Genomic DNA, 25,861 nt, shown 5'->3' on the forward strand with positions numbered 1-25,861 from the left:
ATAATGACTGCATATCCTGAGCTAAGAATTGATTTAGTAAACTTCAGTGCATATGAATTCATAATGAAGAAAAGAGAGAAAATAGGAGGGAGGGGGGAAGAGGAAGGGAGAAAGAAAAGGAAAAAAACAAAGAAGGACAAAGGAAAAAATCCTAGATGTTACCTTGGAAATACTTACGCTGCATAGCTATCTGCATGGCATAGAGTATGCACATTTTCAGGAATAGATATGCATTACCTCTAGAGTCATATCTATGGAAAGGCTTCCTTGATCTCTCCATTACTTTTTTGTTCTCTCCTCCTGCCCTATTTGGAATAGGCTTGACCGACTGCGTACTCCCCGTACACCTTGTGATTCCACTTTCACAGAATTTATCACACTATGTTTTATTGTTATATGTATTTATCTCTCTATCCCTCTTTCTTCTAGTAGATAAGTATTGTGCCACCAAGGTACAGAACATTATCTGACACATAATTAAGGTGCTGGATAAATACTTGTTGAAGAAATATTTCCAACATCTATTTTTACTGGACAGAGAAAACTGTTTGTTAAGGTTAATCATAATAACTCCCAGAGGAGACCAAATGGTCATACATCAACCATGAACAGCAAATGGATCCATACTCCCATCTTGACACAGTCGCACAATCAGGCTGAGATAGTATGCACAACTAACACTCCCCTGCTGCAGTAAATCCATCACTAACTGAAGGTGAGCCTTTCCACAAAATAATGAAAATATACACCTGATGACCATTGCCATTTCCTAGTTTATGGATAGTTAGATGTTAAATTATTTGGAATACGGCAGACACAAAGTGGCCTTTGCTTACTGAGAAGCAGAATGTATATTTTATCTTCATATTTATTAAAACATACTGAATCAGAGATACATAACTGGCTTCTACTGTTTTTTTTCCCCCTCTCAAAATTCTGACATTTCTTACAATATAGGTGAGAAGGAACTAATGAGATCCAAATACAGATGTGCTTATACTCTGAAGTCTAGAAATCCCAAAAAAAAAACTATGTGTTTTTCTCCAATTATACTCTTTAATATTAGTGCATATTTTTAAATATTAAATTATATTATTGGCTGGTATTTTGGGCTGATCGTACTATTTTTAATTTTTAAAATTAACATTTCTTTCAATCAAATGACTAGTAAACTTTCTGATGATAATAACTCTTGGTTTTCAGTCTACTTGCCAATTTATGGGGTACTCATTAAATGAGTAATGTGTAATGCTTTATCTTTTCAATTTTTTTCCCACTGAGCCTTTTCCTAAAATGGGTCTTGAAAAATCAAGCCCAAACCCAACAGCAAACAAAAAACTTTACATATCAAGTAAAGAACTGTTAAATCTAACAGCTATATGTGTTATGATATTCCTTGAAAACCAATGGTATAAATTAAAGTTTAGTGAATTTCTCCCAAACTTGTTAAAAGGAAACAAAAATCAGAATTCTTAGTACACACAACTATAATATAAGACATCCTTTTCACAGCAATAAGTTTTTCTCTTTTTACATAACCGTAAAGGACGTATGACTATAATTCTGGAGAAAAGAATCTCTGCAGATGACATATTGACAGGACTAAAAACACATACACAGATGCACACGTGTGCGTGCATACACACACACACAGAGCAAAAGCAGCATAAAAGACATCACTTATAAAGCTATAAGGAAATCTATAACTAATGTTCCTATATTTGGAACATCCTTTAATCAGATTATCATAAATACAAAGAATATCAAGCAAACATATCTTGAATAGCTATCATGGTTGTCAAAAAGAATTCATAGACAGGGCATGGTGGCTCACGCCTATAATCCCAGCACTTTGGGAGGCTGAGGCAGGTGGATCACCTGAGGTCAGGAGTCTGAGACCAGCCTGACCAAGATGATGAAACTCTGTCTCTACTAAAAATACAAAAAGTTAGCCGGGCCTAGTGGTGGGTGCCTGTAATCCCAGCTACTCAGGAGGCTGAGGCAGGAGAATCACTTGAACCTGGGAGGCAGAGGTTGCAGTGAGTTGAGGTCATGCCATTGCACTCCAGCCTGGGCAAGGAGAATGTAACTTAATCTCAAAAAGAAAAAGAAAATAAAAGAAAAGAAAGGGTTCATATATACATAAACAGAAAATATATGCAGTACTTTAAAAGCATGTCTTTAAAAAATTTAATTTTTATATTAATAAATTATTAAATGTGTACAATTTTATCTCATAAAGGTATATTGATTATTCACTTATTTCTTTATAAAAATAGATAAATGATAACAATCTATTCTTAGCAAAGTTCAAGTAAATGGAAAAATTATTTATAATTATTTAGTCCTTTAGTCTCACAGATTTTTGCCTATCGATTATTTAATTAGCATCCTATTATCTATTTGATTCTGAGGAAAAGGTCAAAATAATTTGATGCTTTATTTGTTAAGTAAAAAAAAAAAAAAAAAAAAAAAAAAAAAAAGATATATTAATGCTACTTCTTTTGCAGCAAAATGTCAAACCAGATGATCTACTTTCTCAGCAGGCTCAAATTGTTTAAGAAAATGGCACAGTTATCCAAATACTACAGCTCAGGACTTTCACAGGACTTCTTAGAAGAAATTCATTAAAGCCACTGGAAAAAAAAAGCTTTTCTGCAAAGTGGTACTGTGATGAGCTGACTAACAATGTGATAATGTCTGAACATGATTTTCTACCAGTAGGAGATACATCTTAATTAACACAAGCTTTTGTAGACTTTCACCCACTCTTCCTTTCTCCCATTCAATCAACAAAAAGATTATGAGGCTGTTACACCTGGATAACATACTGCACACAGTTACATTACTTTGCATTCTCTGGCTAATCAACTGTGACACAATATGCGTAATTATTTGAAAACAAAAATGAGAAAAATAAAATACTCTTTCCAATTCTAATTGAAACTTTTTTGTACAGCTTTTTGTGGCCAAGGTGTTTCATGTTCTCCTTTGCAGAAAATGACCAATCTCTAATCCACCCCAATATGCAGACTATACCAAATGCAATAAGGATTTACATAACAATAAAAAGCAGTAGGCCTTTTTTTTTTTTTTTTTTTTTTTTTTTTTTTTTTTTTGAGATGGAGTCTTGCTCTGTCACCCTGGCTGGAGTGCAGGGGCATGATTTCAGCTCACAGTAATTTAGCATTATGCAAATCTATTCCTGGGATGAGAAGAAAATAAAACCTCTTACCACTACAAAAAAGAAAGAAAGAAAAGAAAGAAAAAAATACGCAAAAGACAAAAGTAACACTGATTAATGCTATTCTTGTATAACCTAAAGATCCTTTTCATCTAGAGATGTGATCACTGTCACCTATTTAGTGTTTTTTTTTTTTTTTTAACAGCAACCTAAGAAAGAGTTATTGTTTGCTAGAGGGACCCAGACAGGTTTTACCAATTCCAAATCATTGTTTTCCTTTAGGTAACCCCTCTTCTCTAACTGCCTCTCTATAACCTCCTCTATAAAAATGAATATTTTAACTGTTTTGAGTATTAGATTTTCAGGGCAATAAAAGAAGTCATATAAAATACTCCTAAGGGAGACAGGATTGTCCTAAAGAAAAGGTACTTGAGTAGAAATTCTTCACATTTTTATTAATAGGTAAATTTTTTTATCTTTCTCTTAATGCTCACATTACACTAATTTGCCAGTTTTAATTTTTTTAAAATGGCACCAAAATGAAATCCTTAAGAGACATTAAAGATTAAGACTCTATTAAGTGTTTACCTTCGTTTTAAAAACACCTAGTATATTGTAACCTATTAATAGTATTAGAAGTTATATTGCAAGGAACCAGATAGTACCTCGTACCCCAAAAAGGGTCAGTAAGATGATTGCATCATAATATTGATATTATTTCACATTTTTTGGCAATATAGGCTGAGGATTACTTCTTAATGCAGGACATATTATTGGAGAGTATACATGATAAAGGATATACCAAGGGACAAATCTTTCTTCACTCATACAGTTTTCATTATTTAGCAGCAACAGGTCATAAGAGAAAAGACACTGTTGCCAAGTAAATCTTAAGTATTCTTACCACACACAAGAAAGGTAACTACTTGAGGTGATGAATATGTTAATTAGCTTGAGTGTGGTAATCACTTCACAATGCATATGTATACAAGAGATATGTACTCCCTGAAAATACACAATTTTACTTGTCAATTATACCTAAATAAAGCAGAAAAAAATTTCTCTTGGAAAATGAAAAAATAAAATAAATAACACTCAACTGGTAGTCAGAGAGCCTGAGTTCTTGACCTATGTCTGCCTCTATTCTTAATTCCTTTTCTGAACTGACAACTGAGTCAGATGGGTTCAGTGATCTTTAAGCCACCTTTCAACTTTGAGTTGCTTAAAAAATATTTGCCTATTTTCTCAAACTTGGCATCTGACAAAGGACTAGTTTCCAGAATCTACATGGAATTCAAACAAATCAGCAACAAAAAAAAAACCAAATAATCCCATCGAAAAGTGGATAAAGGACATGAACAGACATTTCTCAAAAGAAGACATACAACCGCTAACAAACATGAAAAAGTGATCAACATCACTAATCATCAGGGAAATGCAAATTAAAATCACAATGAAATGGTACCTTACTACTGCAAGAATGGCCGTAATTAAAAAGTCTAAAAACAATAGATGTTGGTGTGGATGTGGTGAAAAGGGAACACTTTTACACTGTTGATGGGAATGTAAATTAGCATAATGATTATGGACAATACATGGAGATTCCTTAAAGAACTAAAAATAAAACAACCATTCAATCCAGCAATCCCACTACTAGGTATCTACCCAAAGGAAAATAAGTCATTACATGAAAAAGACACATGCACATGCATGTTTATAGCAGCACAATTCACAACAATAAAGATACGGAACCAACCTAAGTGCCCATCAACTAACAAATAGATAAAGAAAATGTGGTATATATACAACATGGAATACTACTCAGCCATAAAAAGGAACAAAATAATGTCTTTGGCAGCAACTTGGAGGGAGCTGGAGGCCACTATTATAAGTGAAGTAACTCAGGAATGGAAAACTAAGTATCCTGTGTTCTCACTAATAAGTGAGAGCTAAACTAACCTTTGCAGACTCAAAGACATAAGAAAGATATAATCAACTTCGAGAACTCCAGAGAGGGAGTGTTGGAAGTGGGTTGAGGGATAAAAAACTACATATTGAATACAGTCTACACTGCTTGGGTGATGGGTGCACTAAAATCTCAAAAATCACCACTAAAGAATTTATCCATGTAACCAAAAACTACCTCTACCTCAGAAACTATTGAAACAAAACAAAACAAAAAAGAATATTTGTTCCAGGAATGAAAAGAAATCTTCTTAAAGTCACTGAAAGGGAGCGGGGCCACATGTCTTTGTTTCACTGGGATTATTCTGGTTTATGCCTGCTGTCCTAGCATCCTGCTCTATTTCATATTCACATGAGATTTTATTTTTAATTAAATATTAATAAGAAAATAAGCTAGGGGTCATGTAGTTGATACAGAGAAGTATCCCCAAAGTGCCTCTTCAGTGAAGAACTCATTGCCCAGCTGTGGAGAGTGCAGTTCAATCTCCAGCTGTCAGTTCCATCAGGGTGGGCCTCAGATGCAAAGCAAGTACTTCTAACAGAGCAGCTCACATCCAGTGAATGAACAAGGCAAGGATATTTCAGCCCTACGCAGGCAACTCTGATGGGCAATATTTGCTCTAGATCTTCCCACCAATTTGGCTGGGCTTTGTTGAACCTGCCTTGTTTCAAATTCTTCCTTCACCTAAACCCTCTTTGTTCTCTTTCTTTGTTCTCTTTCCTGTCATGGGTATTGATCCCTAATAAGCATTTTACGTTATACACACACACACACACACACACACGCACGCACACACACACACACACACACACACACACAGCTTCTAGCTAATCCAATCTGCAACAGAAGTGTTTCATAGATCTCCACTTTGTACTGAGAACTTCTACCAAGTTCTCAACTACAATGGGATGTGATGCATGTGCATGTGTTTAAGTAGAATAAAGATTAGCAATAAGTCATTTCTCTTTTTCCAGAACTTTCCAGATGTTATATAAATAACACCTCTGTGGTATGTAAAGGTGGTCACTGTCAATCCATTTTGACTACTCTTTTAGCCATGCTGTCCAGCGTCGATCATGCCCATCTTGACTCTATCAGTTAAGTATTGCCTGATGGCTCCTAATCATATATAATAGCTTTTTATTTTATCTATATCTTGTTTGAATTTTTAATTTTTAGATTTGTTCGAGTTGTAATTTTTAGTACTTATCTAAAAGAAATCTACCAATCATCTATCTATACGTGTGTGTATATATATATAAATATTTAAAGAGTAGATGTAGATGTATATGTATGTGTGTGTGTGTGTGTGTGTGTGTGTGTAAAGAGTAGATGTGGGGCACGGATATGCACATAACCACACATGAACATATCTTTAAGAGTAGTTGTCATTCATACTCCCCATATTGTAGATCTTGGAGTATTATCCCCTCCTCCACCTCCCAAGGAAAAGACCACACCAATACAGACACACAATACACACAAACACACACACATGCTGCTTGAAATAGACAGTACAAATGAATTTTCTCACAGCATTTAGGAATTACTATTTAAATATATAAACACAAAATGTGAACATCTAAAATAAGTAATTTCTCAGTAACATTTCTGAGCATGCACTGTAAGTCAGGCACCAAGTGAGGTTCTTAGTGGGCTAAAGGTCTAGCAGAGAAGAGGTCTAAATAATGTGCTTCTTTCCCTTTTTAAATAATTTTGTAATTACATCCTAAATTTTTATCAAAAGATACACCGCAAGTAAATAAGTGCTAAAGGTATGATCTGAGAGTTTGGAACAGAACGGTCTACTTAGCCTGGATATGCTGGTAATAAAAAGCAAAAGAAGTGAAGAGGTTTTATAAAAAATAAACAAACCAACAAAGGAAGCCCTTCTGAGCCATCATACTAAATAAGCTGAATAATTTTGCTCTGTTACATATATATCAATAATCTATAATGACAGAAAATTTAGAATTGAAAGTAAAATCAATATTTTGTATAATCAGAACTTCATCAGTTAAATAACGTTTTATTCACTTTTTCACTCATCTAACAAATTTTATTGAGTACCTATTATTTGTCACAGACTATGAATAAAACAAATTATTGTCACCGAGGCAGCTCTATTTATTAAACACACACACAAAAATGCCAAGACAACAAAAGAACTTCAATGCCATTATAGCTACTTGAAAAGAATTTAGAAAGTAATTACGAAATTATTTAAAAAGAGAAAGAAGCACATTACTTCTAGGGATTTAAAGAAATTAATGGTTTGTCAAAATTTGGTGTTTTAGTTTCCTTAGAAATATGCATATTAATCTTAGAAAAACAAATTACTTCTAAAAAGAAGAATTAAAGAAGAGACTTCGAGTACATCCATACCAACTAGAAAGATATGGAGCATACATCTCCCTACTGAAAAGTTTGTTTAAATCAAGGAAATGTTCTTTATTACCATGGTAACTCAATAATAATACTTGGTAATACATAGTAATACATGGTAACTCAACAGTAACAATATTTATAATAGTAACAACAGTTGCTATTTAAACTATTGGTTTCAAATCAACATGAGAGGCACTCAGATTAGTACTACTTTACATAAACCAGGAAATCAAGTTGCAACTTATTAAAGATATAGGCAGGCCAGGTGTGGTGGCTCATGACTACATTCCCAATATATGAAAGCTTGAGGCCAGGGATTTGAGACCAGCCTGAGCAACACAGCAAGACCCTGGCTCTTCAAGAAAGTTAAAAAAATTAGCCAGGTGTGGTGGTGTACACCTGTAGTCCTCGCTACTTGGGAAGCTGAGGCAAGAGAATTGCTCAAGCCAAGGATTTTGAGGCTTCAGTGAGCTATGATTATGCTACTGCACACCAGCCTAGGTGACACAGTGAGACCCTGTCTCTCTCTCTCTTTCTTTCTCTCTCTCTATGTATATATATGCTTACATATATACACACACACACACATATATACACACACATATTTGCCTATATATATTACATATGTAGGCAAATCTTGTGTCATAAGGTTCTAGGATTCAAATGAAAATGATTTATAATTCTAGAAGAAAATAAAATGATTTATAATTCTAGAAGAAAAAACCCTATCAGTTGCATGCTCTGGTTATATAAAACTATCTTTTTTTTTTTGCAAATATTAAGGCCATGTCAAGGTAATACAAAAAACATACTTTTATACTGTCTTACATAAGGGGAAAAAATCCCTAAACCCATACATGTAAGTTTCAGAAGATGAGATGTATGTACAACCAGAGCTAATGAATGAATAAGAACACCAATAGGAAAACAAAAGAAGCAACATAAAAATCCTCTACTTGACATGTATTCTCCAAAGTATTCCTGTAATATTTTCTGAACTATACCAAAATTTATCTACTATCATTCACACGTTATGTGGAATTGAATTATCTGTATCTTATAATTTATTTATTTCAAAATAATTATACCATTTTACAGCAATAATGAACTGAGAAATTAGGAAACAACTCCCTCAGTTTGGTATGTTGTAGACAAGGAAACTAAAAACCAACCAGCTGACTGATAGTCTCAAGGTCACATGGCTAGAAAGAGGCAAAGATACTTAAACAAAAGACAAAAACAAAACAAAAACACTCACAGTCCAGGGTTCTTTCCACTGCCATCATACTGCCTTATCTCTCCTGAGAATATACTGTACTCCCTTTTCTCCCCTCCCTCATTTTACTTTCTTCTTGCCTAAGGATTACAGGATAAGAGAAAGCTTAGCAGGGTCATATGCCATCTGCATGCCTCAACACCTGGTACTTTTAAATGCTGTAAGGTCTGAAGGTAGACAATGCAGTATTAAACAAAGGAAAGTTATTTAACGTATCCTTTTATTTTCAGGGGAGCAGAGTGATAAAAGTCTATTTCTGCGATACTCATTATTTTGCTTCTTATTTGTTAAACACACTGTTTAAAAAAAAATCAAAAGCAGTTTTTGAAAGAACTACAGACAGACTTCTTGGCCTCTAAATACATCAATGAATCAATGCCTAGAACTGGATTTCTTATAAAATAGAAATTCTCTTTTATTGCCACAGAGGCTAAACTATAACAAAAAAATGAAAAAGGGTGGGAAAAAAACACTTTCAAAGAAAATGAAGGCAAATAACAGAGACATTTTTGGATAAACACATTATTGCTACTAAGCTTTCTACAATCCACCTTTTAAGAAAACTGTTATATTTTCATTTGTTGTATCAACTGTGTTTTTTTAAAATAGTGTTGGCTTTCATCAGAAGAAACACCTCAAACTGATCAAGACACAGCTCGATACTAATTCAGTTCCTAGTTTCTGCACAAACTGAATACCTCTTAGGTGTATATGCAAGAAAAAACAGGCCATTTTATCCAAGACCAAGAACCTCCCTGCCCCCCCCCCAAAAAAAAAACAAACAGGAGATTTTCTTTTATGTTTTATGAAGTTCAAATCTAAAGACCCGAGCAAATAAAATCAATGCTATGCAATATATGGGCCTTTAAAGCCCATAGAATACAGCCATGTAGTTGAGTGTTCTCTGTTCTTAAATAGAGGATGTCTTGGCCAAAGACCAAGACTATGAATCAGGGAAAAACAACAAACAAATACATAAAATGATTAGCAAGTGTATCAAGAACATGAATACTTAAAAATATTCCTGTTAATAACTATAATGGCACAAAATCCTTGTCATTTTGCTTCCTTTGAAATTACTTAGTCCATTAACACTAGACTCATTTGGTAAACTGACATATGCCTTCTTAGCCATTCAGTACATTATGTCATGTTTTTTGACATTGATTAACAAATTATGTTACCAAGAAAATCCCTCATAAATCTTATTTTCTTGCACGTTACATAGTAAAATAAAGTAGAAAATACTGGATAACAGAAACTCTAAACAACATTTACGAACAGAACAATTCTAATAAATATACAGCAATCCATAAAAACAAACCACTTCACTATAATAACTCTACTTCCAGGTCCAGCAATTGAATAATTTATTTTCAAAACTAAAAAGTAACATTTTGGCCAGGCACAGTAGATCACTCCTGTAGTCACAGCAGTTTCGGAGGCTGAGGTGGGCTGATCGCTTGAGCCAAGGAGTTCCAGATTAGCCTGGGCAACATGGCAAAACCCTTCCTCTGCAAAAAAATATAAAAATTAGCCAGGCATGGCGGTCTGAGCCTGTGGTCCCAGTTATCCAGAAGGCTGACATGTGAGGATCCATAGATCCTTCCATAGATCCTGGAAGGTCAAGGCTGCAGTGAGCCATGACTACATCAACTCCAGTCTGGGAAACAGAGCAAGACCTGTCTCCAAAAACTGGAAAAAAAAAAAAAAAAAAAAAGTAACATTGTGAAAATTGAATAGAAAACAAAAATTTGGTATTTACTTCTATGTTTGGGTTTGTAAAATGGCTAGAATGAATAAAATTTAATGACTAGTGAATTTTTTATTTACTAAGCAATTTTTATATTTCTGTGGCATTTTAAGTGAGCTGTCCCCTACTAAAAACATGACAGCATATATTTAATGTTCATAAAATGAGAAACCAAGGGAAAAACAATTTATCCTCTTTCCTGAGAACAGATAGGCATTTAAATTGTAGTACACATGTAATGTTCTTCTCATTTTCCTGATAAAAAAATTTGTTGATTTCTGAGGCTGTAGAATTTATGCCCAGTTCACATTCATTGAATGATTTATTATATTGTGATAGTAAATAAGCCATGTTAAGTTTCATCATTATCTTAAATGATTTCCACATAGACTCCCATGAGGCCAGATCTACAGTATTTCATTATACAAAGTATATATACTTTAAGATATAATAGGTTTATCCCCATCCTGACACAGATCCATCTAGATATATACATAGTAGTTGCAACTGTATTTGCCATTTATCTCCCACTGCTAATCACAAGTCAGATCATTATAAAATCAATCATTCTCATAGTTCTGGGGAAATGTAGAAACAGGAAGAATTTAGGAATAGGCTCATTTGCTATGTACCTCTTTTTGTACACTAACTCTCTCCACTTACTGGTCTCCAATGCACTCAGTAATTCACAGCAATATGTACCATCTCCAAACCTTTCCTTTGCATCTTCCTAATGACATGATTTTTATGAAGCTAACAGTATATTGTTCAGTCCTATTTATTTATTTATTTATTGGCTTCTTGCAGCAACCATAGATCACTCCTCTCCCAAAACTCAAAAGATAAAGTCTTCCATTTGCTTGACATTAAAAAATCTTTAATGTGATGTATTTGCCTCCAGCCTAGTCCTCTTCCTTTCTATTTGATATAACACAGGCAGGGTGACCCATATCAAGGGCAAATTTGATTTCAGTTACTGTTTAAAACTCCTCAATATTTCACCAGCATCTTTCGGGAAAAGACCAAGTTTCATAGCAAGATCTACAAGCTCTTCCTTGGCCTAATATTCGGATGCCACCCCAGCCAGGCCACCCAATAGCATGGCATTTTCCTGACATTCCAAGCTATTTCACCCTTCTGAGCCACTCAAACTATTTTTTGTTCCTGGAATAATCCCCCACTCTAGGCAAGTTCTATATATCTGACACTCAGTTTGGCCCAGAGAGCCTCCCAAGTTTTCCTCCCAGAAACTTGGACATCTTCTATTTGCCCCTGGAACTATATCCCACATCTCTCCAGCAATATAAAACTTCCTCTCTCCATTTCATTCTCATCATTCAAATACGTGTATAAATATATTATAATATAATTAGTATATTGTTATAATTATTATAAAATAATCATATACCTTTAATTTATATCATCCTTGTCCTTATTTCCTCCTTTCAGCTGCTGACTTATTTCTTTATTTTGCTTTACATACAAACTTCTTAGAATTTTTCCATTGGTATTCTGGCAAATGTTTAATAGCCAGGTCTAATAATAGATAAATATATAAGGCCTACTTTATGGTTGTCTTTGTTAGAGAGCTGCTATAACAAAATACCACAAATTAGGTAATTTATAAACAACAGAAATGTATTTATCACAGTTCTAAAGGCTGGGAAGTACAAGATCAAGCCACCAGCAGCTTTGAGGCCTGGTAAATGCTGCTCTCTGCTTCTAAGATGGTGCCTTATTGCTGTGTCCTTACATAACAGAATAGCAAAAGAACAAAAGTGAAGGAACACACATGGTAGAAGAGCAGAGGAGAGTGAATCAACTCCCTCAAGCCCTTTCAGAAGGCACTAATCTCATCCATGAGGGCTTTATTCTCATGACTTAATCATCTCCTAAAAGTCCCACCTCTTAATATTATCACATTGGTGATTAAATTTCAACATATGAATTATAGGGGACATATTCACACCATGGGAATGATGTTGGTCAATTTCTGCGGAATAACTACGTCACTATGAGTGATGGGAAGCTATCAGACATGACCTCACTGACCATAAAGGTGGGAAGACAAGCACCTCTCAAGCCCTAGGAGCTAACCCAAGCACACTGCCAGATTGATCTATATTTATCAGCTCCACATCCTTTCTTACTTTTATTATCTCTTAAACTTTTTAAAGATATATTTTTATAGATATAAAACACTCTCTTACTTTTATTATCTCTTAAACTTTTTAAAGACATACATTTTTAAAATATCTCATTTATGGAGCTATTTTAAACCTGTTCTTTAGTCCCTGTACACTGCAAATGCAACCCCCCTATATATTTCTCCTCTTGATTTGGGGTTCTGTTCAGAGAGCTTTTCTAAACTTGTGTAACAGTGCAGATCCAGGCAGAAACATGACTGCATAATTTAAGTGGAAGAAGTTCATTAGAGGGAACTAATGACTCAAGTGAGGGAAGAAGTGAGAAGCCAAATTGAGGAGGGTGAAAAAATTCAGAGAGTAGAAGAAAACTACTACCATCCACAGGGGCTGGTAGGACATAGGGTACTACTCTAGTAGTACTATATCCTATACTATACTATAGTAGTACCCTATAGGTAGTAGTGAGGCTACTATAATCTATAAACCATGGCCAAATGGCAGGAGATAGAATCACACCAAAACATCTCCAAAAAAATGATGAACTCCCCACGGACCAAAACACAATCTCTATAAGAGCGGAGACTTAGTCACTTTTGTTCAATGCTGTATCTCCAGTGACTAATAAACAGTCTGGAACATAGTAGCTGTTTAACATACATTTGATTATTAGCCAAAGTTAATAGTTTAAATATTATCTTCCACAAATGACTAATCATTGTAATTCACTAGTCATGGCAACAGTAACAACAAAAAGAATACTTCCAGGCACTCCTTTGGGTATGTAGCAGTTGATGATGGATATTATAACCTTAAAGTTTACATTGTATGAATACGAATTATGTAAAATCAGTGAGATTCCATATATCCAAATAAGATTTATTTATTTATTTATTTATTTATTTATTTATTGGCTTTTTGCAGCAACCAAAAGCCATTCACAGTGATATCTAGTGTAAGGCAATTGATGTAATTGGCCTAAAATATGTTGTCAAAATAAAGTAATAACAATATAATTTAGTGTGGTCATAATTTGACTTACAAGGAGTTTCCAAAAATAAAAAAGAAATACTTTAAACACATAACACATGTTCTGTTTTAATCTTTTCATGAGAAATCTGAATAAAGCCTGAAACATGGCTGGCTTCTACAGTGATATAGAAAAAAATAAGAGAGTTATCAACTCTTTTGTGGCCCAGTCCTTAACTAAACCTATATTTAAGATTACCTTCACTGTGAGTAGTCAATATATTATGTGACTGAGGCAAATCCATAATAATATCTGACCCTGTCTTCTCATTTTTAATCCTCAAAGATAACCATATCTTCTCACTGTAGAAAGCTTTTCCAGAAGACAACACGGGAATTTATACTCAAGATTCATAGAAACGTCATGTGATACATGCTACAAGTCCTTTATTGATTATTTACTCACAATTATTGCTAATTCATTAACTGCTGAAGGGATCAATGGCAGAAAGTTTACATTAATTACATGTGGATGTTATGTATTTAATTCTGTTGTAGCACATCTGTGGAATAAGTGGCTATTTAGACCACCAAAATAAGCAAGGGTACAGCATTATCTCAGACATTAATCAATACTAATCATATGTAATGAAGAAAGTAACAAAACATTTCTGTACACTTAAAATGATAATCAAGTCAATAATCTCTGACCACATGTTTGAAACTGGAAAGAATGGCTGCTTCTAGAAGAGTAATGGGGTATTAATTCAATTAAAAGAGAAATCTACTTGGGTTATCCACCCCATCTACTCTACTACAATCATTTCAAGAAAAAACGCTGAATCATGTCTAAAATGTTTTAAGGGTCTTCTAAACTTAACAGGTCTTCCACATATTTAGGAGATGCAACTAGAGGTCTGGTGAAAATGAAAATCTAGACAAGAAATATGAGACTTTGGTGCTTCTTGGTCTTGTGCTGCATAGTTGCTTCCCTTGCTCTTCCGGCACTCTATAGTTAGGTATAGTTTATTAGTCTTGGAGAGATCATTTATGGAGCTATTTTAAACCTGTTCTTTAGTCTCTGTATGCTGCCAATGCAGAACATATTTCAGCAACTAAAAAGTCATATTAAATATCTCTCAGTCAGTTTTAAAAAATAAACCTTTGATATTCAATCTCTTAGGTATCTCTTTGGTATTTCCTATACCTACTGCTCTTAATACCAAGTTTTAATCAATTCTTTTAGAATAAAAACCAATGATTCTTGATTTCAAAGGTAATGCTCCTACTTTTCCTTCAATAATTGTAATCTCATTGTAAGGCAGCTAAATCTCTTTGAAGTAAAGTGTCCGACAGTGACATGATTATTTAGGTGTTCTCTGCATGACTGCTTATGTTTTTTTCCAAGTCAACAAATATTTCAGGTCAACAACAAAGAAGGTCTATTAATTGAAAAGCATCTGACTGGAACTGAACTCTCTGAATAGAATGATCTTGTTTCTCTCGGTGGCATAGTACATTAAAAAAAAGAGGATAAAATTAACACTATTAAGTGTTCCTAATAGAGATGATTAAAATAGTGAGACATCATTTATTTTAATGAGCTACTGGTAATAGAAAATAACTTTGTGAAAAAAACTCGGTAACAATAATAATAAACCATCAGGAGTTTCTGCTTAATCTTATGAATTAAACTATGTTTTCATTGTATGTTTTCTTTCAGATATAGAATTCTATCAATTTACCATTCATGACTGAACTTAATTCCTACTATATTGGGATTCTCATCAGAAAAGAACTTTCCTTATTCTTTATTTCCAGAACAGTGGGGAAAAAAAAAACACTGTGATTATATCAACTGATATCGAGCATATTGCAATTATTCGTATGTTCATACTCCACCAGTGTATATCTATCAGAGGATGACCATGATCTCTTTTCAATGCTACCATCTGAAAATTATCCATGTAAGCCTGGTTTTTCATTACTTTGAATGAGTCATTACTGCTCAAAGATCTTTTTAATTCGTTTAGATGTTTGCCCATTAAATCCTATGTTGCAGATTTCCTTCCTTTTTTTTTTTTTTTTTTTTTTTTAAGTCTCCAATTCTAAACTGGCTACCCTTTCTAAAGACATTACATTTTATACATAACTCTATTATTTTTTAACTATATGAAATAACCTCCTTATATCAACTACTGTTCTCCTCATTTCAAGACATGTCTTTCTTATTATCTTATCCTTCCCTGGTTTTTACAGAAATTAGGTTCTTCCTTCTAATGCTACCTTCTTAACTTGTGTTCACAAATTCATTACTTTGAGTTTCCATCCCCACCTCTCCACGGCCTCCTTCCCCTCTGCCTTTAAGTACCTTCAAGTCTTCCCTTGATTTTAGTCTGTCCAACTAGCAACCTAATTAATACCATTTTCATCATAGAGCTTCAAATGCTTCAAAAATTCCCTAAAGTCCCTTAGTTGGTTACTCTAATATTTTGCTGAGGCATTCATAATCTTCACCAAGCTGGCCCTAAATGGCTTTTCTATACTACTACCCAGAATAAAATCTTTGCTTTTGTTTGATTGACTTTGTTTTTGCTTCATTTTGTTTGACTGACTTTGCTTTTGTTTAATTGATTAAAGGCTGATTGGATTCACCCTTTCCAAAGAGAGTTTAATCATTGCCTTTCCTGATTTTTGACAACACTGTGACTTTCACTTAAATTACCTATATCTTTGTTCATTTACCTGACTTCTAAGCTTCATTTCAAATTCTGTCTTTTCTGTGAAGCTTCTCTTACAGCCCTAGACCACATTTAATCTACATTTTTCTGGTTCCCTACAGATTTTACATACCAACTCCTTGTTTAGCACCTAAGTATAAGAATATTTAAATTTCGTTTTGCATTCATGTTTATATCTGCATTCTTCCCTGCAACAACAACATAACCAACCAACAAGCCAACATTTACTGAGTACTCACTTGTCAATTATTCTGGTGGGTCAAGGAAATATTAATATAAGAGTGAATAATGTTTCTTTTATTTACTCAGAGCTCTTACTACAATGCATCTCTCAGGTAATAAAAAGTATTTACTGAAGACAAGTAAAGTATCACCAATAGGCCTGCTGTTAAAATTATCTATTCCAAAGATATTGCTATATATACAGGAACCCCACAAAAAATGTCATGCAAGAACTGGAAGATTTGTGTGATCTCAATATCAGGTGTTCATTACTTTGACTTATGTTTTCTAAAAACACATTTCAGCATTCCCACTATTGCCACCATGTCTGACAAGTAGGTAGAAGCCTATGATTTGCAAGCACACTGAACAATATATTATTAATAATTACTGATATCAAAGGTATTCTGATTGCAAAAATGCATCTTAAAAGAGAAAACATAGATGTCAAAACTGTGCAAGCCAAAAATAAATAAATAAATAAAACAGAACAGCTTGAAACACGTACACGTCTCTATACATGCTGGTAGTTATACTAAAACACATTCAAATTATTACATTCCATGATTTTCAAAGACCGTATCTTAAAACTATATGTCCTACATACCTGTCCAGTCTCCTACTATTTTAAGATGAACCCCAAATGTTGCTTTGGTTTCAGTTGGACACTAAAAAAGAAATACTAGAATCAATGGTAATTAATAATTACGTAATATGAAACTATAATTCAATTACAACTTTTATCCTGATGGCAAATCCCCCAAATCAATAGATAATAGGAAGGAACAGACCAAAATCTATATAGATCCTTATTAGTGGAAGAAAAAGAATCAATGTCAACAGGTCGATAAGACAATCTACATTCCTCTAAAACCCCAAAATACTTACATAAAACAATAAATTACACATGTTAAAATTGCTAGTGTATTTTAATCGCTAAAACATCTTCTAAGTTAAAATATATATAAGAAACACCAGTTTTTAATCACAAAGGAAGAAACAAAAACTAATGCTTTTTTGTGTCCTTTTCTCCCTAGAAATTATATACTTATCCTAACAAATTCCAAGGAGAAAAAATTCTTAATATGACATGGATTTTCCATGCCCAACAATTACGCTCTTACTGAAATAACTCTATTTCATTCCCTCCCTTAATTCTCAGAAGAAATCTGGAGTGGTGAGGGTACCTGGGGAAGGGGATGAGTTGTAGAAGTGTAAGTAAAAAAAGTGCTTGTAGTCCTATATTTAGGAAACCTAGAAAATATCCAGGTAGTCAAAATGAAAAAATAAAAGTTAGTTTACAATAAGAAAAATGAAAAATTTCTTCTTGTTTTCTGGATTCCTACTCACTTATCCTCAATTCAAAAATTTGAATAATGGTTTTTTCATAACTCATTTGGTAACAATATCTGACTTGAATTAATGGGAGGCTAATATTTCTGTGTAAAAACTAATACATAAATATTGTCCTACAGAATTATCAACTTATTTGAGCATGCTGACTAACATCCCGTTGGAGATATTAAGTATGATATGAAATATGCATACCTTTTAAAGTCCATAAAATCTGAATTCTAATGATGCACCTAAACTAAGGGCTATGGTTAAGGGACCATCTATCTGCCTGTGACTACCCAGCTTTTACCAAGTACCATGTGCCATGGGAAGTGTTAAGTGATTTATTTTCAAAATCTACAATAACTTCACAGAATTGTCTTTTATAGATAAGAAAATTGAGTAATTGAGGCTTAAAATATTGACTTGCCCCATAAAAAGACAAGACAAAATTTGGATCCAGGTCTGTTAATTCTTAATTATTGCAGGTCACTGTCTCTATAAAGCAAAGATACACAAAATGGGTGAGAGTTGTGTAAGAAATCAAATGAAATAGGAGGAAAAAAGGCATGTGTTGATCATTAGTAGAATTGGTATGCCACAATATGAATTAAAAGGAAATACAGGCTGAAGTTATAGCACAGGTGAAAGAAAACAGCAGTGGAAGGGCCTTGTGATTAGTGATTGGGTTACATAGAGCAAGTCCAAGACTTCAGAGCTCACTGTGTTGACTAGTTAATGCAGGTCATTTAGGGATGGTATAAGGAGAGAAATAAATGAAGATAAAGGTACCATATTTTATGTTAACAACTCATTAGGCAAAAAGGAAAGGTAGCCTGAAAAATCAGTGAAAACACTAAATATAAAGGTAGGTATTTGTCTTTGATTCATAATAAATTATGAACAAACTAAAAGCACATAATCTATGTCCAAGGATTGGAATTAACGTACCATGGAATGTCCAAACTACTACTTTACAATCAGTGTTTCTTATAGGATTGTTATTGCTAACAGTAGTATAAAATATTAAAGTAAATTGAAATATTTTTAAGTGACATTGTTTAAACATGTTTATTATTAAAATTATATTGTTTTATTTATAAGTGTGACTCTGTACTTAATTGTTTTATTTACATTGTAACTTTTGTTGTTGTTGTTGAGATGGAGCCTCACTCTGTCACCCAGGCTGGAGTACAGTGGCTCGATCTCGGCTCACTGCAACCTCTGCCTCCCTGGTTCAAACGGTTTTCCTGCTTCAGCCTCCCAAACAGCTGGGATTACAGGCATGTGCCACCATGCCCAGCTATTTTTCTTGTATTTTTAGTAGAGTTGGGGTTTCACTATATTGCCCAGGCTGGTCTCAAACTCTTGGCCTCATGTGATCCATCCACCTCACCCTCCCAAAGTGCTGAGACTACAGGCATGAGCCACCACACCCAGCCCACATTACGATTTTTAATAACTCTGAAAGCAAACAGTTTTGTCATCAGCAAACCTCCAAATAAAATATTATCTGCAAAAACCACCCACGATTTTACTATGTACTACTGAAGGCTGGCCAGAGTCTCTGTATAATAAAAGTTGTAGCTCTCAGAACGCAAGATACCCAACAGAGATCTGAGCTACCAATCTGATTGTCCACATGTCACCGGATGTCCTTCACTGTAAACTATATCTCAAATTATGAAAAGATGATCTATAGCCAAGAAGATATCAGAATGGAAGGCAAAGAATGTTTGTCCTTGTGTGCCTGAGGGTACATGTGGCTTGAGTTAATCTCATGATGCATTCTAAAATAAAATACATATTTTGTCAAATATTCATGTCTCTATTCAATTTTTTCAAAGCAGATATTGTAAAAGGTAATTACACACAATGTTTAACATCTCATTGGGTATCATAGGAGACTGTAAACTTCTCTTTTCTAAGTACCAGTCCAAGGTATCAAAATATCTTTGAATGCCAGTCTGGTTTTGAATGGATAAAACAAAACATTGTTTCTCTCAACCTCTTGGAAATGAGGTCTTTATAAGTCACTGATACTTCTCCAAGCTACAACAGATTTTAACAATCTTTAAGCACGAGACCTCATATTTGCAAGGAGGCTTCAAAGAATAACATAAAGAATGAATTCAGTATATGTGGTTTGAAAACGTGAATGAAGATCTTGGAATCACATTTTAGTATCTTTGCATAAAAAATATCCAGATTCACTAATATTGGCTAGATCACATTGTGGTGATTCATTGTTTTCTCACTGTCTTTTTGTTTTAGAAAACGTTGCAAAGGGAAGAAATAATACAAGTATTGATATCTATAGCTCTATTGTTTGTCCTAAAACATGAATAAAAAGATATGCTTATGGCAATTTTTCAGTTAAAAAAGTTACAGAATAATATGCGTAGTTAAGCACATATTAATATTAAAATAAAAAGATGGCCGGGCGTGGTGGCTCACGTCTGTAATCCCAGCACTTTGGGAGGCCGAGGCGGGTGAATCACGAGGTCAAGAGTTCAAGACCAGCCTGACCAAGATGGTGAAACCCTGTCTCTACTAAAAATACAAAAAATTAGCCGGGTGTGGTGGTGGGCACCTGTGGTCCCAGCTACTCAGGAGGCTGAGGCAGGAGAATGGTGTGAAACCGGGAAGTGGAGGTTGCAGTGAGCCGAGATCACACTACTGTACTCCAGCCTGGACGACAGAGCAAGACTCTGTCTCAAAAAAAGTAATAATAATATTAATAATAATAATTATTAGCTGGGCACGGTGGCAGGTGCCAGTAATCCCAGCTACTTGGGAGGCTAAGGCAGGAGAATTGCTTGAACTCGGGCGGCAGAGGTTGCAGTAAGCTGAGATCGCACCACTGCACTCCAGCCTGGGTGACAGAGTGAGATTCTGTCTCAAAATAAATAAATAAACAAATAAGTAAATAAATACATACATAAAAAATAAAAAGACAGACATTTGTGCTTTTTTTTCTCATTGAAGAGATTATATAATCAAATTTTCGGAATACTAACTTGAGAAGTATAATTGAAGACAGAGAAAACAAGAACTCTCATAATCATTTCATACACAGCTATGCTTTAAAATTTATCACAAGCCTTTGCTATGATAATAATTTTAGGTATTTTGAAGTTTTAATTTAACTGTAAACATTAAAATGTTGCTGAATCTCTTTAGTTTCTTTGACATAAAAATAAAGCTTGGATCAGGTCGTCCTTAATATAAATTCTAGAATACACATTCACCAAAGTCTAAGGGTAAGAAAAATAAAAAGTGACAATTTGACTGTAACAACAGATCTGGAGAAATATGTATTTTAATATCCTGGAGAAAGTATAACCTTTACCTTCCAATTATTTATTCAATATGGCATTGGGTTTTTAATATGCACAAATGACTACTAATTTTATAATAGTCCTACAAAATATAAAAATATGTTTCTAACTTATCATATGTTTGGGAATTAAATATAAAAATGATGTCACTGCACATTATTTTTAAATAAATATGAATTTATTCAATAATTAAAAAGCTACATTTTTTGTTTATAAATCAAGAGCCTTTTAATAAAAATTAAAAATGATTCCAAAATAGCAACTTTTCAATAACTAAATGTGTTAAACCTGAGAAAGTGATCACATAATATGATGTTCTTTAATCATTTTTGTCAAGTCTTTCTTTTAACCCTTTCTTCCCAAGTTCTTGGTTTCATATTTTCTACTGCCTGTTAGACATTTATACCTGAAATTCACTGTAAATTTACCGTACCTAAAATTACTATTATCCTATTCATACTTCCAAAACTATCTTCTCCTTCTAATTCCCATATATCTGGAAATAGAACCTGTATCCTTCTCAGAGACTCAAATCTCTCTGAGTGATACCACTTATTTCTCTTGCCAGCTTTCAATCACCTGTCGTTTCCTTTCAAACAGGCTTCCCAAAGAAAACATCTGATCACAGCGATCTCCTATTGATTAACCTTTTGTACTCCCCTGTGAAAAAACATCCATATTCTTTCTGTCCTATTGCCTATGGCCAAACACATCTGTTTCAAATTCTTTCTGGCTTTATATTCCAGGTTTCTCCTTTATTTGCTCTAATCGAGCTCAACGAATACTTACCAACTAACACATTTTCTCATCCCTTCATCTTCACACATGCTAGCCTACTCATTTAAAGTGACTTCTTTTCCATTTCTTATGTTGAATCCCAGCAACTTTTCAAGGCTTATCTTAAAGCCATCATTTCATAAAGATATCCTGATTTTTGCTGCCACGAAAATTCTCACTTCCCTGAACCCTTAGATTATTAGTATGACTCTTATGCTCCTTATTACAGTCTAGCTCTTTATTTTTACATTATTTTTTCTGTATTAATAAACTGTAAATGTCTTGAGATCAAGAACTCTTTCTAAATAGTTATTACATATTACCTTACACATAGAGGGTATCAGTTGAATAAATATTATAATATCAATTGAATAGTAAATAGTAGATGAAAAATATAGGAGAATTAACCTGAGAATGAATAAAAACGTCAAAGGTGGGCAGCTCTTCGAGAATTAATTTATTCACTCAAGAAATATTTATTTAGTGTCCAAAATACTCCAGAGAGTATTATGCTAGGAGCTCATGCAATTTCACAACTGAAACTTGTTCTAAATGTCTGAGAGGAGATAACGTGGAGTATCGAATCTTCCACAATTAATGCAACATCATGACAGTAAATGTTTTGACAAATTAAAACTTTAATGTTTTTGCATTTATATGAAAGAAAAAAGTGTTCAATTGTATATTTGAATGAAAAATACATTCAATATTAAAAAGAAAGTTTCTGGAAGAATATGTAAGTGGAATTGTTATTAACTTGGATTGAACATGTGCATTTATCTCAGGTTCCTTAGGCAAACAGAATACTAAAATAACAATTTAGAGATATAAAAACAGATGCCACAATGGCAAAAATAACATGGGAAGTGATAAGAACAATAAAGAGATGTTAACACATTTTTGAAAAGTGACAAGCGGATGAGGTGGCCGTTTAGGAACTGATCAAACAAAACATATGAAGCCAAAGTCCCACTGCCTTCAAACCGAGATTACCTTGAGAAGTAAACCCATCTTTTGATCACAACACTGGAAAAACCCAGGTCTCAGTGTAATAGAAGGAAGTTAGAGTCGGGGTTCATCATTTAAAAGAAAAAATCTGTTTGTGTCTGCATATGGGGTAATTTTATACCCAGATTCACTTTGCTCTGATCACAAGCCACGCAACGACTACTCCACAAACCCAAAGACAAGGAGGGGTGAAATACAAAGGCTCTATGTATAGAAATAACTGGTCATGGAAGGCAGGGCTGAGATGCCAGTCATTAACTGAATAAATATTTAATGAAAGCACTCTAAGTGTCATCTCAAAATAACACTTCCTAAGTGGAGTTGCACAAATTTCCATCAGAACCTCCTCTCCAACCCCAACCTTCCCTATCTCAATTAATGAAATTCCAGTTGCTCAGAACAAAAACTCTAGAGTCAGCCTTGACTTCACTTCCTTTCACATTACATATACAATCCATGGAATACATTTTGTGAACTCTAACTTTAAAATATATTCAGAATATGACCACTTCTCACCACTTCCACTATCACCACCCTGGTCAAAAAAATCATCATACCTCAACTGGATGACTGCAACAGCTCCTAACTGGACCCCCTGCTTCTGCACTTGCTTCCCATCACTTACTCTTAACACAGCAGCCATAGTGACCCTGTTGAAAAGCAAGCCATATCATGTCATTTCTCCACTCACACTCTCCCACGACTCCTTTACCAATCAAAGTAAAAGCCAAAGGCCTAAATGTTCTGGATACATGAACCTGAATTACAGAGTTAAAATCTGGGCTAGGAATATAAACCTGGGACAGGAAAGCATATGGATGCATCAATAAGATGAAAGAGGCTACCAGAGAAATGTGTATAGCTAGAGAGGAAAAGAGGTTGAAGAAATGGACACTGGTATGTTCTAATACTTAGAGCTTGTGGAGATGACAAGGAACAACAAAAATAGACGGAGTGAAAAGGGCCAGAAAATGTGGAGAAAAAAAGATAAGTAGAAAAAGTGTTTCAGTAAAGTGAATGACCAGCTGTACTAAGAACTGCTTGTTGGTCAAGCCCATTGAAGAGTGAGAACTGAACAATAACATGGTCACTGCGGAACCTGGAAATGTTTTAATGGTGTGCTGTGGGCAAATGTTGGTTGATTTAAAAGAATAAGAGGAAAGGAACTGGATTGCTGAGAAAGGGAGCAGTAGCTAGAAGGGATGTGAGTCAGGAAAGAAACTTTTATTCATCATTTCCTTTTGGTACTTAGGTAAAAAGAGGCACCCAAAAATAAGGATTGAATAAATTAAGCTCGATATTCAACAGATTTACTCTAAATACATTAACCTTCTAAAGTTCATACTTATCCTGCAGACTCTCATTAGACACTAAGGGAATATTTTCATTTCCCCTGGAAAAAAACTCAAACTAGAGCAATTAGATGATGTTTAAGTCTCAAGAAACTCAGATGTCCTATTAATTTTTCATGAACCTTAATCATCTTCTCTGGAAATTTTCACCACTTTGTTTCATCTATGGTTAAGATACACTGTTGCCATGCTAACCTATCATGTATCCCAGCTGATTTTTGACAAGCAATAAAATTATGAAACCATAGAGCAAAGCAATTTTAAAGATTTAAATAGATGAGAGCAAGACCAGAGATCAAAACTGCTGCAGACTTCCTGCTTTCATTTAAACCCATGAAATTAAATAAACAATAGCAATAAAATTTTGCCAGTCTTGGTGAGATCCATAGCAATTTTTGCCTGGTTTTCACTGAAAACTGGAAAAACTATTCCCATAGTGACCGGTTAAAAGATTAAAAACACAAAGTAGAAAAATGATGGCTAGTGCAGGCATGCTATGTAAAAGTACAGACAATAACAAACTAACAGCTAGACATGCCTCTGACTCACGGAAAAATATGTGAAATCAGGTTATTCAAGCTTAAAAACAATGAATCACACAACTTAGAATACAGATGTCAGGAAAGCATGTTTGTGTCAGGTCTTTGAGTCCAAGCCTGCATGCTAATGTCAGGCCTCTTAGTCTAAGCCTGAGTGTATACATCCAGATGGCCTGAAGTAACTGAAGAATCACAAAAGAAGTGAATATGGCCGATTCCTGCTTTAACTGATGATATTACCTTGTGAAATTCCTTCTCCTGGCTCAAAACCTCCCCCACTGAGTCAAGTGGGGGGCACGTTGTGATTCCCCACCCCTGCTTGCCAGAGAACAACCTCCTTTGACTGTAATTTTCCATTACCTACCCAAATCCTATAAAACGGCCCCACCCCTATCTCCTTTCCTTGACTCGCTTTTCAGACTCAGCCCACACCTAGGTGATTAAAAAGCTTTATTGCTCATTCAAAGCCTGTTTGGTGGTCTCCTCATATGGGTGCACATGACCTTTGGTGCCATGACTCAGATTGGGGGACCCCCACCTTGGGAGATCAATTCCCTGTCCTCCTGCTCTCTGCTCCGTGAGAAAGATCCACCTACAACCTTGGGTCCTCAGACCTACCAGTCCAAGGAACATCTCACCAATTTTAAATCGGGTAAGTGGCCTCTTTTTACTCTCTTCTCCGGCCTCTCTCACTATCCCTCAACCTCTTTCTCCTTTCAATCTTGGTGCCACCCTTGAATCTCTCCCTTCTCTTAATTTCAGTAGAGACAGAGGAGACACGTTTTATCCATGAACCCAAAGCTCCAGCGCCGGTCACTCAGGAAGACAATCTTCCCTTGGTGTTTAATCACTGTGAGGACGCCTGC

General features: G+C 34.5%; 1 protein-coding gene across 6 annotated transcripts in view; it reads right to left on the minus strand.

Moving 5' to 3' along the window:
• NOX4 (NADPH oxidase 4) overlaps positions 1-25,861 on the minus strand; it is a 170,725-nt gene that overhangs the window by 30,154 nt on the left and 114,710 nt on the right. For all 6 annotated transcript variants that reach the window (XM_001105331.5, XM_001105410.5, XM_002799737.4 and 3 more), the window contains one exon: positions 17,251-17,311. In XM_001105331.5, the coding sequence (XP_001105331.1) occupies positions 17,251-17,311 (61 nt within the window). The remainder of the gene's footprint in view (positions 1-17,250; positions 17,312-25,861) is intronic.

Source organism: Macaca mulatta, chromosome 14 (assembly GCF_049350105.2).
Source record: "Macaca mulatta isolate MMU2019108-1 chromosome 14, T2T-MMU8v2.0, whole genome shotgun sequence".
NCBI classification, from domain to species: domain Eukaryota; kingdom Metazoa; phylum Chordata; class Mammalia; order Primates; family Cercopithecidae; genus Macaca; species Macaca mulatta.